We start from the raw sequence: 14,048 nt of genomic DNA on the forward strand, positions 1-14,048 counted from the left end.
TTTTTAAGAACATTATGACTGGTCTGCCAGTGTGGCTCAGTGGTTGAGTGTTGACCTATGAATCAGGAGGTCACAATTGGATTCCTAGTCAGGGCACATGCCTGGTTCTCCCTCTCTCCCCCTCTCCTTTCCTCTCTGAAATCAATAAAAACATATTTTAAAAAAAGAACATCATGACTATCTTCATGAATAGTTCTATAGAATTAATTTTTACACACTGGCAATTTCTTGAATTACATAGGGAGATTTTTTTTCTTTATTCCTAATCTGAGCCCCCCCCCCCCCCCTTGTATTATCCTATACTAGATGCCTGGTGCACAAAATTTGTGCAAGGGTGGGGGTTGTCCCTCAGCCCAGCCTGCACCCTCTCTAATCTGGGACCCCTTGGGGGATGTCAGACTGCCGGTTTAGCCCCAATCCTGCAGGACCTAAATTGGCAGACATCCCTCTTACAATTCAGGACTGCTGGTTCCTAATGGCTTGCCTGCCTCCCTACCTGAATGCCCCTAACCACTCCCTGCTGGCCTGATTGATGCCTAACGGCTCCTCTGCCGGCCTGATCGCTCCCAACTGCCCTCCCCTGCCAACCTGATCCAAGCCGAGGGTGTGTGTGTGAGGGCGTGATGCTACCTAGGCTTTTATTATATAGGATAAAAGTCTAATATGCAAATTGTCCCCTTGGGCCATCATTCACCCTGGAGTTCGACCACTCCCTATGATATGCACTGACTACCATGGGGTGGCATGGAACATGGTGGGCGTCAGCAATGATCTCTTGCCAGCTACCTGGGGGCAGGGGTGATGGAAGTGCGGTGACAATGCAGGGTGTCCACCGAGCTCACTCTCACTTCCCCTGCTACCTTCCTCCGGGATGCCAGGGAACCCCCCCCTGTGCTCAGATGTCAGGCACCCATGAGGAGCCTGCCCTGCACCCCACGGCCTCTTCCCCTGCATGGCCTCTTCTGGTTGAACCAGGCCGAAGTTGCAGGGGCTGGTTGAGCTCCCCATGGGTTTGCACAGGAGCTGGTCTGCAAAGCATGCTGGGAGAGGGTGCTCTGCCTGCCTGGCTTCGTGTGGCGCTGTTGGGAGGCCCAGAGTCCAGGAATACATAAGTTTGGGATGCCCATGATTTGGATTATTCACACTTAAGCTTTTATTCTTTGAGAGGCAAATGTACTATGTATTATGGCATAGATTAAAAAAAAACACATTTTTATTGATTTTGAAGCCAGAGACAGACAGACAAATAGACATCAATGTGAGAGTGAAACATCAAAACATCGATCAGCCGCCTGTTGCATGCCCCCCACCAGAGATCAAGCTCAAAACGTGGGTATGTGCCCTGACCAGGCATCTAATTAGCAACCCTTCAGTGCATGGGATGGCATTCAACTAATTGAGTCACATAGGCCAGGCAGTGTCATAGATTTTTAAAGGGTTTTTCTCTTCCCTTTACATACTGACAAATATACCAAAGATTACAGAAGTTGAGGTGGTCTGTCTGAAGGTAAAGTGTAAAAATTAGTTGTATTTCAGTTTGAATTTTTAGTCATTCCCAAGCAGTAAGTTCTCAAGGATTTTGGCCAGCATGAAACATTAATGTGATAACTTTAACATACTAATCTATCTAGTTTTGGAATATTGTACATAGCTTATAGAGTTCTTTAGTCTATGTTTGGGTTTAAGTGACTAATTTTTATTGATTAATTGATTAGGGCACATGTGTCAAACACAAGGCCCGCGGGCCAAATCCGTCCCGCCAGGCCTTGCAATGTGGCCCGCACCGCGCTGTCATCACTGCACTCCGCTGCGTTTCCATCACAATGACAGTTTATGACTGTTCAGTAAACCATTTGGCCCGCGATTTAGGCTGGATTTTAGATTTTGGCCCCTTCTCTGATTGAGTTCGACACCCCTAGATTAGGGCATTACAAATGTAATTATTTTTTTTATTAAAGTATTACATGTCTCCTTTTCCCCTATTGACAGCCCCCGGCCCCTCCCACCTCCCTAAGTGACTAATTCTTAATGTGTTATTGCTTATCCTGTTTCTACCCTTGCTCTCCCCTACAGTTTGCTCACAGTTCACCATCTAAAAGCAATATGTCATCCTGTTCAAGATCATCCATTGATTCTTCATTTGTCTTTAGTAAAAGCCAAACAAAGTCCTTTTCACCACCTTTAGGGTCTAGCCCTGCCCTGTGGCTCCTCAGGCTTTCCTCATTCCCCTAAGTGGGGTGTTAAGTTGGGAGAAATGAGGAATGCCTGAGGAGGCACAGGGCAGGGCACTCCCCTTCCCCCCAATAAATTTACTTGGCCTGCTTGCTTTTCCTTGTACATGCCACGAGGAAGCCTTAGTAGTGACGACCACCAATCCCTCTGCCTGGAACATTCTTTTTATTTTTAAAAAAGTATATTTTATTGATTTTTTTTTTACGGAGAGGAAGGGAGAGGGATAGAGAGCCAGAAACATCATTGAGAAATATTGACCAGCTGCCTCCTGCACACCCCCTACTGGGGATATGCCCAAAACCAAGGTACATGCCCTTGACTGGAATCGAACCTGGGACCTTTCAGTCCGCAGGCTGATACTCTATCCACTGAGCAAAACCAGTTTCGGCTGGAACATTCTTTTTTTAAAATATATTTTTTAATGATTTCAGAGAGGAAGGGAGGAGATAGAAACATCAATGATGAGAGAGAATCATTGATTGGCTGCCTCCTGCACGTTCTTTACCAGGGGTCAAGCCTGTAATCCCTGCATGTGTCCTTGACTGGAATTGAACCCGGGACCTTTCAGTCTGCACGCCGATGCTCTGTCCACTGAACCAAACCAGCTAGGGCCTGGAACATTCTTTTCTCAGATGTATGTATGGCTATACACTCAGTTCCTTCAGTCTGCTCAAATACTATATATACACCGTATTTTTCGGACCATAAGACGCTCCGGACCATAAGACGCACCAGTTTTTAGAGAAGGGAAATGAAGAAAAAAAGATTCTGAAACAAATAGTGTCCTAAAATATTTTATGTGCATTAAAACCCAACATCACAGTCATAAACACATGTAATCAACCCTGTAAAGTAAACAGCAGCATTTAGAATCATTTTAGAGACGGGCAAGCACACAGAGACCACACAGAGCCGGGCAAGTAAAAAAACTTTTTTAAAAAAATATATGTGTAGGCTATATTTGGACCATAAGACGCAGGGACTTTTCCCCCCCACTTCTGGGGGAAAAAAAGTGTGTCTTACGGTCCGAAAAATCGGTACTTTCCAATAAGGCTTACTCTGACTACCCTACTTAAATTTCAGCACCCGCTCTTCTCACCCCCATACACATTTGGTTCACCTTTACCTTATAGTTTTTCTTTTTTTTTTTTCATATTAGCATCTCCTAAAATGCTTCATAATTTTTTTTTTTAAATAATATTTTATTGATTTTTCAGAGAGGAAGAGAGAGGGATAGAGAGTTAGAAACATCGATGAGAGAGAATCATCGATCAGCTGCCTCTTGCAGACCCTCCACCGGGGATGTGCCCGCAACCAAGGTACATGCCCTTGCCCGGAATCGAACCTGGGACCTTTCTTTTTTTTTTTTTTTTTTTTTTAAATATATTTTATTGATTTTGTACAGAGAGGAAGGGAGAGAGATAGAGAGTTAGAAACATCGATGAGAGAGAGTCATCGATCAGCTGCCTCTTGCACACCCCCCACTGGGGATATGCCCCCAACCAAGATACATGCCCTTGACCGGAATCGAACCCGGGACCCTTCAGTCCCCAAGCCGACGCTCTATCCATTGAGCCAAACCGGTCTCGGCGAACCCGGGACCTTTCAGTCCGCAGGCCGACGCTCTATCCACTGAGCCAAACCGGTCCCGGCTGCTTCATAATTTTTATGATTACTGTTTTTCCCTTACAGTGGGAATGCAGGGATGTATGTACCTCATATTTGACACATAGCCAGCACTCAACAAATATTTGATTGAATTAATAGTAATGCTTAAACTTGGGCAGAGAGAGAGAGCGACAGAGAGAGACACATCAGTTGGTTGCCTCCTGCTTGGGCACCAACCAGGCCAGGTATTGAACCTGCAGCTGAGGTACATGCCCGGGAATCAAACCCAAGCCCTTAGGTCCAAGGAACAGTGCTGTAACCACTGAGCCAAAAAAATGGCCAGGGCTACATTCATTTTTAAAGAATTGATTTGAGAGAGAGGCACAAGGGCATACACACATCAACTTCTTTACAATCTCTTGATTCATTCATTGGTTGATTTTTTTTTTTTTTAATTGTTAATCCTCGGTGGAGGATATTTTTTCGGCTGGTTCCTTTTTTTTTTTTTTTTTTTTTAGAAGGTAGATGATAAAGGAAAATGGGAGACAGACACATGCACACACGCACATGCATACACATGTGAGAGGGCTCAGTCAGACACAGTGACCAGGGTGGGGATTGAACCTGCATCCCAGGTATGTGTCCTTAACCAGGAATCAGATCCGGGACGTCTCTTGTTCATAGCCATTCTTACAGGTGTGAGTTGATATCTCATCCTGGTTGAGTTCTTTATAATTTGTGGATTAACTCCTTATCTGAAACATGGTTCGCAAATATTCTCTTCAATTCCATAGGCTGACTTGCCATTATCATTGTTTCTTTCATTGTGCAGGACCCTCTACATTTGATCTAGTCCTACTTGTTGATTTTTTTCTTTTGTTGTGCTTTTGGTGTCATATCCAAAAATTATGACCAGGAGTTTCTTCCCTATGTTTTCTTGTAGCAGTCTTTTTTTGGGGGGGGGAGGGGAGAGGGGAGCGCGCGGGAGCCGATCACTGTGTATTTTCTTTTATATTGGTCTCATCTAATTTTAAAACTTTTGGATTTTAAAATCAGTAGTGGTTGAGGCATCTTAATTCACTTTTTCTTCTTTAGTATTACGGGTACTAAGGTGGAGAGGTGAAGGTTATTTAACCATTTCCCTCCCTAATAAAAATATAATTAAAAATTTGAAATTTTTTTTTTTTAACAGGTGCCATGTTTCAGAACAGAGTACGACCCCTGGTAAAGAAGAACTGACTACACTGCACGACACCAGATATAGGCTAATTACAAAGAAAGCATTAACCTGCCTCTGAGGTGACTAAAGGGGAATAATGGTGATTTTGCGCCGGGCTCGGCCGCCTGCTTCCGCCCCAACCAGCAATGAATCTTGACTCGCTCTCGCTGGCCTTGTCTCAAATCAGCTACCTGGTGGACAATTTAACCAAGAAAAACTACCGAGCCAGCCAGCAGGAAATACAGCATGTAAGTAAACAGGAGAACCATATACAGTAGAAAGTTGGGAATTTATGTGGGTATGTTGCATGAAAAATGTGTGACTTTTGCCCCTTATTTCACGTGACGTCAGCCTAATACATAATATCCCATTTTTTAAAAAAGAATTCACAGATTATTTTTGGTAAAAATTACTACTTGTGATCTAATTTGTTTTGATCTATTCCCATTTCTTTTATATTTAAAAACGAGGTATACCTCACAAACTATAAAACTCAACCTTTTTAAAATATAAAATTAGTATTTTCTAGTAGAGGCACATAGTTGTTTAACCATTAGCAGTTGGCTCTACTTTTCCCCTTCACTCCAGCCCCTGGCAGCCACTTATCTACGTCTGCTTCTGTGGGTTTGGACATTTTATGTAAATGGAATCATTCCTATGTGGACTTCTGTGTCTCTCTTACTTTGTTTGCTTTCAAGGGTCATCATCTTGGAGCCTGAGTCAGTCAGTACCTTGTTCATTTTAGTCCATTTTGTGGATATTCCATGTTCTGTTTATCCGTTAGCTTTTGTTTCAGTATTCATTTCTTCTCTTGTGGATTGAGGTATATCAATTATGTGAGAATTATCTTTTCTGTAAGATTTTTGCCTTACGTTTCCTAAGTACTGCAAATTCATTTTCTTGCCATCTTGTCTTTGAAACCAGTGTTACACTTTTTTGAGGACTTTCCCTGTAGAAAACAGAACAATTCTCTAATTACTTTGAGAGTATGTAATATTCTATGTCTGAACTCTTTCTGTTTATTTGAAATGTTGTTCTTTACCTGTTTTGTTTTTCTTTGTTTTAGTTTCTTCAAATAGGTTCCATGCTGAGTGCTTATTTTCAAACCAGCTCCATTATATATAATAATAGAAGTGTAATATGCTAATTAGACCAAACAGCCAAACGTCCTTCCGGAAGCTGGGGCTGCGAGAGCCTCTAGTTTACACACACACACACACACACACACAGTTTTGAGGATGCTTAAATGTGGGGAAGTGTTGGGTTAGTGTGCCATTTCTATTTTCATATATGGTAATGGGTGCCTCCTCTTACTCTTTCTTCAGCATTCTCCTTTGGCTAGCTGGTTTGTTTGCTTATAGACTTTAACCCTTTGCACTTCGATGTCCCCTGAGAGGGGACATCGGAATTCTAGCATATCACTCGGATGTCCCCTCTCAGGGGGGACATTGCAGTTTATTAGTGATTACGGGGAATTGAGTTAATTCAACGCACGTGTCCGCCGCAAAGTAGCGTCTAGCTGGTAGCCAATGTCCAGAATGGTTCGGAGTGCAAAGGGTTAAAAGAGGCAGCTTAAACCTGGTTGTTCCCTCAGCTCTGTCTCCTGTGCCATTCTGCAATTTCTGTATATTGATCTGTGTCTCTAAATGGGACAATCTAGTTTTCAAGGTTCGTTTGTGCCCCAGATTCATCTCTTGAACAAAGCGTAATTACGTCTGTAAACATTTTTATTTCTGGATTTATTAGCCCCAAGTGGAAGTCTGCATTTGGTCTGTCATTTGAGATGGTAAAAATGTGCTGTCATACCTCATCTGGACCACTTCTTAAAATAGAACGTTTTGTTGAAAATTGAATTTAAAAAAAAAAATTGAGAGAATAGAATAAAGTACTCTTAGTACCATCTTTTATTTACAAGTTGGGCATTTTTGTCCTTAATGTTTCATGTGTTAGAAGTAACCCTTTATATTTGCTGCCAAAATTTGTTTTCATGTTCTTTTCAATATGTTATACTGTTTTGAATAGATGCACTTTTTTTTTTTTTTAAATAAAATAGCCCGAAGTATTCATCCATGTAATACAATGAAAACCTGGAATGAATATTTTTTAAGGGTTCTAATATATTTAACAAGCTAAAGAAATATGAACATGTTTCATTATTTGTGTGGAGCACATATATATTTAGATAGTCTATTCCAATTTCTATAATCATTGTAATGTATGTAGGAAGTTAATGTATTCAATTTAAACTTTAACAATCTAAACAATCTAGTATTGTATAATTATATAGATTCTTGGACATTTTTGGCACCTTTGACATGATTTGTTAGGCTAGATTTTTTTTTCTTTTTTTTTTTTAATCAATCTTTATTGTTCATATTGTTATAAAGGTTCCTCATTTCTTCCCCCCTCCACCAGGTTCCCCCCCCCCCCCCCCCCCCCATCCCCCATTGTCCTCATCCATAGGTGCAGTTTATGTTCAGTCTCTTCCTCCCTCCCTTTCCCCGATAGTAAATCCCTTTTCAGATAGTAAATCAGTTACTTAGCATTTTCTCATATCAATAATACCACCACATGCCCAATGATACATTTCACACAAAAGACATTTCCAAATAGGTCAACCAGCCTCATCTAGGCCCCACCCAAGGCACTCACAGATCAACACCCCAGCCCTATACTAACTCAACACATCCAGATCTAAGCCTTCATCACTTGATTCAGCAGACCCTCAAGTTCCCACAAAAGTTTCCAGCCATGTCTGAGAGGCAGCCATGGGGCAGGGGCAGGCGAGGAGCGAGCTGTTCCGGGCCTGGCTGCTCCGGGCCTGGCCTCTGTTGCTCTGGTTTGTTCCACAACCAGCTGCTCCGGGTCTGGTCACCGCCGCTCCCGACCTAGTTGCTCTGGACCTGGCTGCTGCTGCTCCGGGCCTGGCCGCACCAGACCCGGCTGCTCTGGGCCTGGCCGCTCCCAGTGTTAGGCTAGATTTTGTATTTTTCTTGAGCTTATGTGAAAATGCCTAATGTGTTCTTGGTGTTTTTTTTATTTTTTATTTATTTATTTATTTATTTTTATCTGATGACACTTTAATGTGTCTTAAGGATCTGAGGTTAAAGGCATGATTTCTCAGATAATTGCTGCTTTATCAATACACCACCTAAATAAGGATTTTAAAAATATATATATATTTTACTGATTTTTTTTACAGAGAGGAAGAGAGAGGGATAGAGAGCTAGAAACATCGATGAGAGAGAATCATTGATCAGCTACCTCCTGCACACCCCCACCAGGATGTGCCCGCAACCAATGTACATGTTCTTGACCAGAATCAAACCCGGGATTCTTCAGTCCGCAGACCGATGCTCTATCCACTGAGCCAAACCGGTTTTGGCTTAAATAAGGATTTAAAAAATATGAAGTGAGCTAGGAATTATTAGAAATTTCTTTAAAATATCTGGGTTAAAAATTTTAATATTTCATATAAATACCCTTCACATAATTGTCTTTGATCTTCCCTCATGTGTGTTCTCTAGGCCAAATAGTGCCCCAGTTTCCCAACCATTCCATGATTTTTCTGACTAGATGCACTACTTGTTATTGTTGTCCCTCTTTTTTTTATTTTAATTATTAATTTTTTTACAGAGAGAAAGGGAGAGATATAGAGAGCTAGAAACATTGATGAGAGAGAAACATTGACCAGCTGCCTCTTGCACACCCCCCACAGGGGATGTGCCCGCAACCAAGGTACATGCCCCTGACCAGAATCGAACCTGGGACAAACCGGTTTCGGCTGATGTAGTTACTTTATTTTTAATATAGCTTAAAGATTTACTAGTAGACTCTAAGGTAGGTAGTTATAATACTTTGAATTATTTTATTGCTTTCCCCTGCCCCATGGGTAGAATGGTGTAATTTTAAGCAAAAATGTCTAGGGCTTAATCATGGGATCAGCAAAATCTTATTTCATCATATTTGCAATCCAAAATCTTGTTTTTATGAACCACTTTGGTTTTAGAAGAAAAAAACAGTTGCTCATAGTGAAGGACAGACTGCATGATATCACAGAAGGAATATTGCATTCCCCTAGTAACCATAAAGCACACCCTGTGATCCCTACCATAAGCCAGCAGGATATGTGTGCCATTTCTCTTTGGTCATTGCAACTTTGACTAAAAAACAAAACAAACACGCACAGAAAAACCCCACACCAACTTAACCCTATTTAATAAAAGAGTAATATGCAAATTAACCATCACTCTGCTCCACAAACCACACCTATCAATCAGAGTATGTATGCAAATTAACCCAGCCAAGATGGCTGTGGCCACAGAGGCTTGGGTTTCTCTGGCAATGGAAGAAGCCAAGTTTTCCGCCTGCCCTAGCAGGCCTAAGCCTCCACTCCAGGCTACAAAGTTTCAGTTGTAGAAAATAAATATATCCCAGATACCAGGGCCTCTGCTTAGGTCGATAGGGGGCATGGCCAGCTTGCAAACCACCACAGACCCCTCGCTCGGGCCCCCCCATGCCCCAAAGGAACCCCCACCCTGATCCAGGATACCCTTTAGAGCACATGTGTCAAACACAAGGCCCGTGGGCCAAATCCGTCCCGCCAGGCCTTGCAATGTGGCCCGCACAGCGCTGTCATCACTGCACTCCGCTGCGTTTCCATCACAATGACAGTTTATGACTGTTCAGTAAACCATTCGGCCCGCGATTTAGGCTGGATTTTAGATTTTGGCCCCTTCTCTGATTGAGTTCGACACCCCTACTAAAGTTTAGAGCAAACCAGCTGGCCCCCACCCGTGTACCAGGCCTCTATCCTATGTATTAAAATATGCAGATTGATCATCACTCAATAGCTGACCCCCTGTGGTTAAAGATCCTGGCCTTATGTGGAAACAAGATGGCCAGCAGGGGAGGGCAGTTGGGAGAGACAAGGCCTACAAGGGAGGGCAGTTGTGTGTGATCAGGCAAGTAGGGGAGGGCAGTTGAGAGGAACCAGGCCTGCAAGAGAGGGCAGTTGAGAGGGACCAGGCCTGAAAGTAAGAGCAGTTGGAGGCGATCAACCCTGCAGGGGAGGGCAGTTAGGGGTGACCAGGCTGGCAGATGAGGGAAGTTGGGGGCAAATGGGTTGGCAAGGGAGCAGTTAGACATTAATCAGGCTGGCATGTGAGTGGTTAGGGGCAATCAGGAAGGCAGGCAGGTGAGGAGTTGGAAGCCAGCAGTAGTGGATTGTGAGAGGGATGTCCAACTGCATGTTTAGGCCCAATCCTGGATTGGGCCTAAATGGGCAATCGGACATCCTTTGAGGAATCCCAGATTGGAGAGGGTGAAGGCTGGGTTGAGGGACACCCCCACCTCCCCCGTGCACAAATTTGTGCAATGGGCCTCTAGTGTTTATTAATAATAACCTGGTATTGTTTGTCTATATATGTTAGGGTTATGGTTAAGATTGAGGGGCCTGTAAAAACTATTGTGAAATTATAAAATATTACCAAAATAAATGTAAAGATAAAAAAGGGATATCTGTGAAATTTTGTTGATCCTAGTTAAAACAAAAACTTCAATTATTTTTTTATTGGCAGACTAATGGAATATTTCTTCCATTAAAAAAAATTTAATAAATCTTTATTGCTCAGATTATTACAATTGTTTCTCCTTTTTCACCCCATAGCTCCCTTCCACCCGGTTCCCACTCCACTATCTGCCCTTAATCCCCCTCCCCCATTGTCCTCATCCATAGGTGTACAGTTTTAGTCCAGTCTCTTCCTGCATCTTCCACACCCCTTCCCCTCGATAATTATCAATCCACTCCCTTTTTTTTGCCCCTGATTCTATTATATTCACCAGTTTATTCTGTTCCTCAGATTTTTAATTCACTTGATTTTTAGATTCGCTTGTTGATATATATGTATTTGTTCATAATTTTTATCTTTATCCTTTTCTTCTTCTTTCTCGTCTTAACCTGTTAACCGGGGAGTTCTCTTTTTAATGATGCAACCTGTAACGGGCATGTACTCTTTCACTAGGACGTGTCAGTACGTCACTCCTGGAGGATGTAATTTCATACTATTTTTTATTTATACTTAATGAAAATAAATGAAATATATATATTTTTGTTTATATATATAAAGCACAAAGGAAAATAAAAAATTACAAAAAAAATAGAAAAGAATACCGACAAAAAAAAGGAAGACATTGAATTAAAAAATTATAAATTTTACAAACGATGATAAAGATTACAAAAAATAGCCGAAACCGGTTTGGCTCAGTGGATAGAGCGTTGGCCTTCGGACCTAAAGGTCCCATGTTCGATTCCGGTCAAGGGCATGTACCTTGGTTGCCGGCACATCCCCAGTGGGGGGTGTGCAAGAGGCAGCTGGTCGATGTTTCTCTCTCATCTTATCGATCTTTCTAACTCCCTCCCCTTTCCTTCCTCTCTGTAAAAAATCAAAATATTTAAAAAAATATTACAAAAAATATATACCGTCCCTCTCGGGGCACAACATATATTTCAAGGACGTATTCATACGTCCTACCCGTTCCCGATATTGTTTACGTTTGACGTATTTATAGGTTCCGCTCAGTTAACAGGTTAAAGAATACCTTTCAGCATTTCATATAATCCTGGTTTGGTGGTGGTGAACTCCTTTAGCTTTTTATTATCTGTGAAGCTCTTTATATGCCCTTTAATTCTGAATGATAACTTTGCTGGGTAGAGTAGTAATCATGGTTGTAGGTTCTCTATCACTTTGAATATTTCTTGCCACTCCCATCTGGCCTGCATAGTTTCTGTTGAGAAATCAGCTGATAATCTTATGGGTGCTCCCTTATAGGTAACTAACTGTTTTTCTCTTGCTGCTTGTAAGATTTTTTGTCTTTTGCTCTTGGCATTTTAATTATGATGTGTCTTTGTGTGGTCCTCTTTGGATTCCTTTTGTTTGGGGTTCTGTGCACTTCCTGGACTTGTAAGTCTCTTTTTTTTCACCAGGTGGGGGAAGTTTTCTGACATTTCTTCAAATAGGTTTTCAGTATCTTGCTCTCCCTCCTTTTGGCACCCTCATAATTCTGATGTTGGTACGCTTAAAGTTGTCCCAGAGGCTCCTTATACCATCTTCAACTTTCTGGATTCTTTTCTCTTCTTGCTTCTCTGGAGGAGTGTCCTTTGCCTCTTTGTTTTCCAAATCTTTGACTTGATTCTTCCGTTCCTCTAGTCTGCTGTTGGGTCTATGTATAATATTTTTTATTTCAGTCGGTGTATGTTTAATTTCTAGTTGGTCCTTTTCCACATCCTCGAGGGTCTCATTAAATTTATCTGCCTTTTCTAGGAAATTCTTGAAAAACCTTATAATCATGGTTTTGAACTTTACATCCAGCCTTTTGTTCTCCATTTTTTTTCGTTTGAGATCTATTTCCTTGTCTTGGCATTTTCGCTGCTTCCCTGGGTTAGTAGGGTGGCTTTGTGTGCTTGGTATCCTATATGGCCCAGGGGGTCAGCCTCCCCAGTTACCTGAGGTAGAGACTCTTGGAGCTCCCCTTTGTGTACTCTGTGTACAGCCTTGTTGTAGTTAAGTCTTGATTGTTGTTGGTATCACTGGGAGGAATTGACCTCCAGGCCAATTGGATATGAGTATCAGCTGTGTCCATGCCAGGATACCTTCTGTATTCGAGACAGTCTTATAGGATCAGACTTGTAAAATTGCAAAAGCTTCTTTGCTCAACTTGGACGGGGCGGAGTTTCAGGGCTGATCCGACAGTTTTGGCTTCCCATCAGTCCTGCCCTTATGCACGCGTCTCAGACCTCTGCCTTCTGTGCTCCCCTGAGTTTCCTTCCGCCTGACAGTCCAGATTCCCCCTTCAAGAGGGATGGGTGCCCCAGCGGCTTGCTGGGACTGGGTTTCAATGCTCAGTGCATTCTGAACTGGGATTCAGTGCAGTCAGGAGCTTCCGACTCCTTCTGCAGTCAGACCTCTATGTGCGCACACCCTCTCCCATCAATATCACATATCCCCATTTTATTTTCTTCATATGACAGTTAATATCAGAAATTCTTTGCCTGTGCTTTTCTTCCCTCTCAAAAAATGTACTTTATTAGAGCTATGGAATCAGTTGATCTCCTCTACAGCTGTATTTGCTTCTATCTTTAGTGGTGTCTAGGTTGTACTCAAATATTTGTTAAGCCAGGTATTTTTGCTCTTTTGAAGGTAAGGTCTGTTTTGTTGGAGCATAGGTAATTCTTTTTAATTAATTAGAATTGGGTTCTTAATTTAATGTCTTGAGCATTCCAGGAGATAGGAAAAAATCTCTGCCTTTATAGAATTTACACAAAACCAACATTGGGAGTAGGTTCACAATAATCTTCAGAATTGCAGAGGTTCTTATTATCTGATTAAGTGAATTTAACTTTAAGATATCTCTGGGTAAATGTAGAAATGGTTTTTACACAACTCCCACATTTTTCTGGATTGGGAAAATTGAAACTGAAATAAGTTAACTTAGCCAGCTGTCACATAATTACCATGATACAGTGGAAAAAGCATAGGCTTTGGAGTTGGACTGTGAATATAGATTCCCCAATTCATAGACAATTGAATTTTAGGCTCATGGAGTCTGGTATCAGTGTCCACTTCTTCATCTATAAAATGGGAGTCATTGCCCTAGCTGGTTTGGCTCAGTGGCTAGAGCATAGGCCTGGGGACTGAAGGGTTCCAGGTTGGATTCTGGTTAAGGATACATACCTGGGTTTTGGGCTCAATTACCAGTAGGGGGCGTGTAGGAGGTAGTCAATCAATGATTCTTTCTTGGTCGTTGATGTTTCTCCCTCTTTCTTCCTCTCTGAAATCAATTATAAATATATATATATATATAGTGTGTGTGTGTGTGTGTGTGTGTGTGAGATCATTTTTGACAGGGTTGTTGAAGATTGGGCTCAGTACCAATTTAGCCCAAAGTAGTTAGTTAAATAATTATATTGTAGCATTTAATAAACGAATGA

The 14,048-nt window shown here is 41.9% G+C and overlaps 1 protein-coding gene across 16 annotated transcripts in view; it reads left to right on the forward strand.

The window, feature by feature from the left end:
- Positions 1-14,048, forward strand: part of CNOT1 (CCR4-NOT transcription complex subunit 1) — a 71,615-nt gene that overhangs the window by 5,473 nt on the left and 52,094 nt on the right. For all 16 annotated transcript variants that reach the window (XR_006741875.1, XR_004988432.2, XM_036440243.2 and 13 more), the window contains exon 2: positions 5,033-5,307. Coding sequence is in view for 14 of the 16 variants with exons in the window: in XM_036440243.2 (XP_036296136.1) it covers positions 5,206-5,307 (102 nt within the window). In the remaining 2 variants the exon portion in view is untranslated. The remainder of the gene's footprint in view (positions 1-5,032; positions 5,308-14,048) is intronic.

The sequence above is a fragment of the Pipistrellus kuhlii genome, unplaced genomic scaffold (genome assembly GCF_014108245.1).
Source record: "Pipistrellus kuhlii isolate mPipKuh1 unplaced genomic scaffold, mPipKuh1.p scaffold_m20_p_17, whole genome shotgun sequence".
NCBI classification, from domain to species: domain Eukaryota; kingdom Metazoa; phylum Chordata; class Mammalia; order Chiroptera; family Vespertilionidae; genus Pipistrellus; species Pipistrellus kuhlii.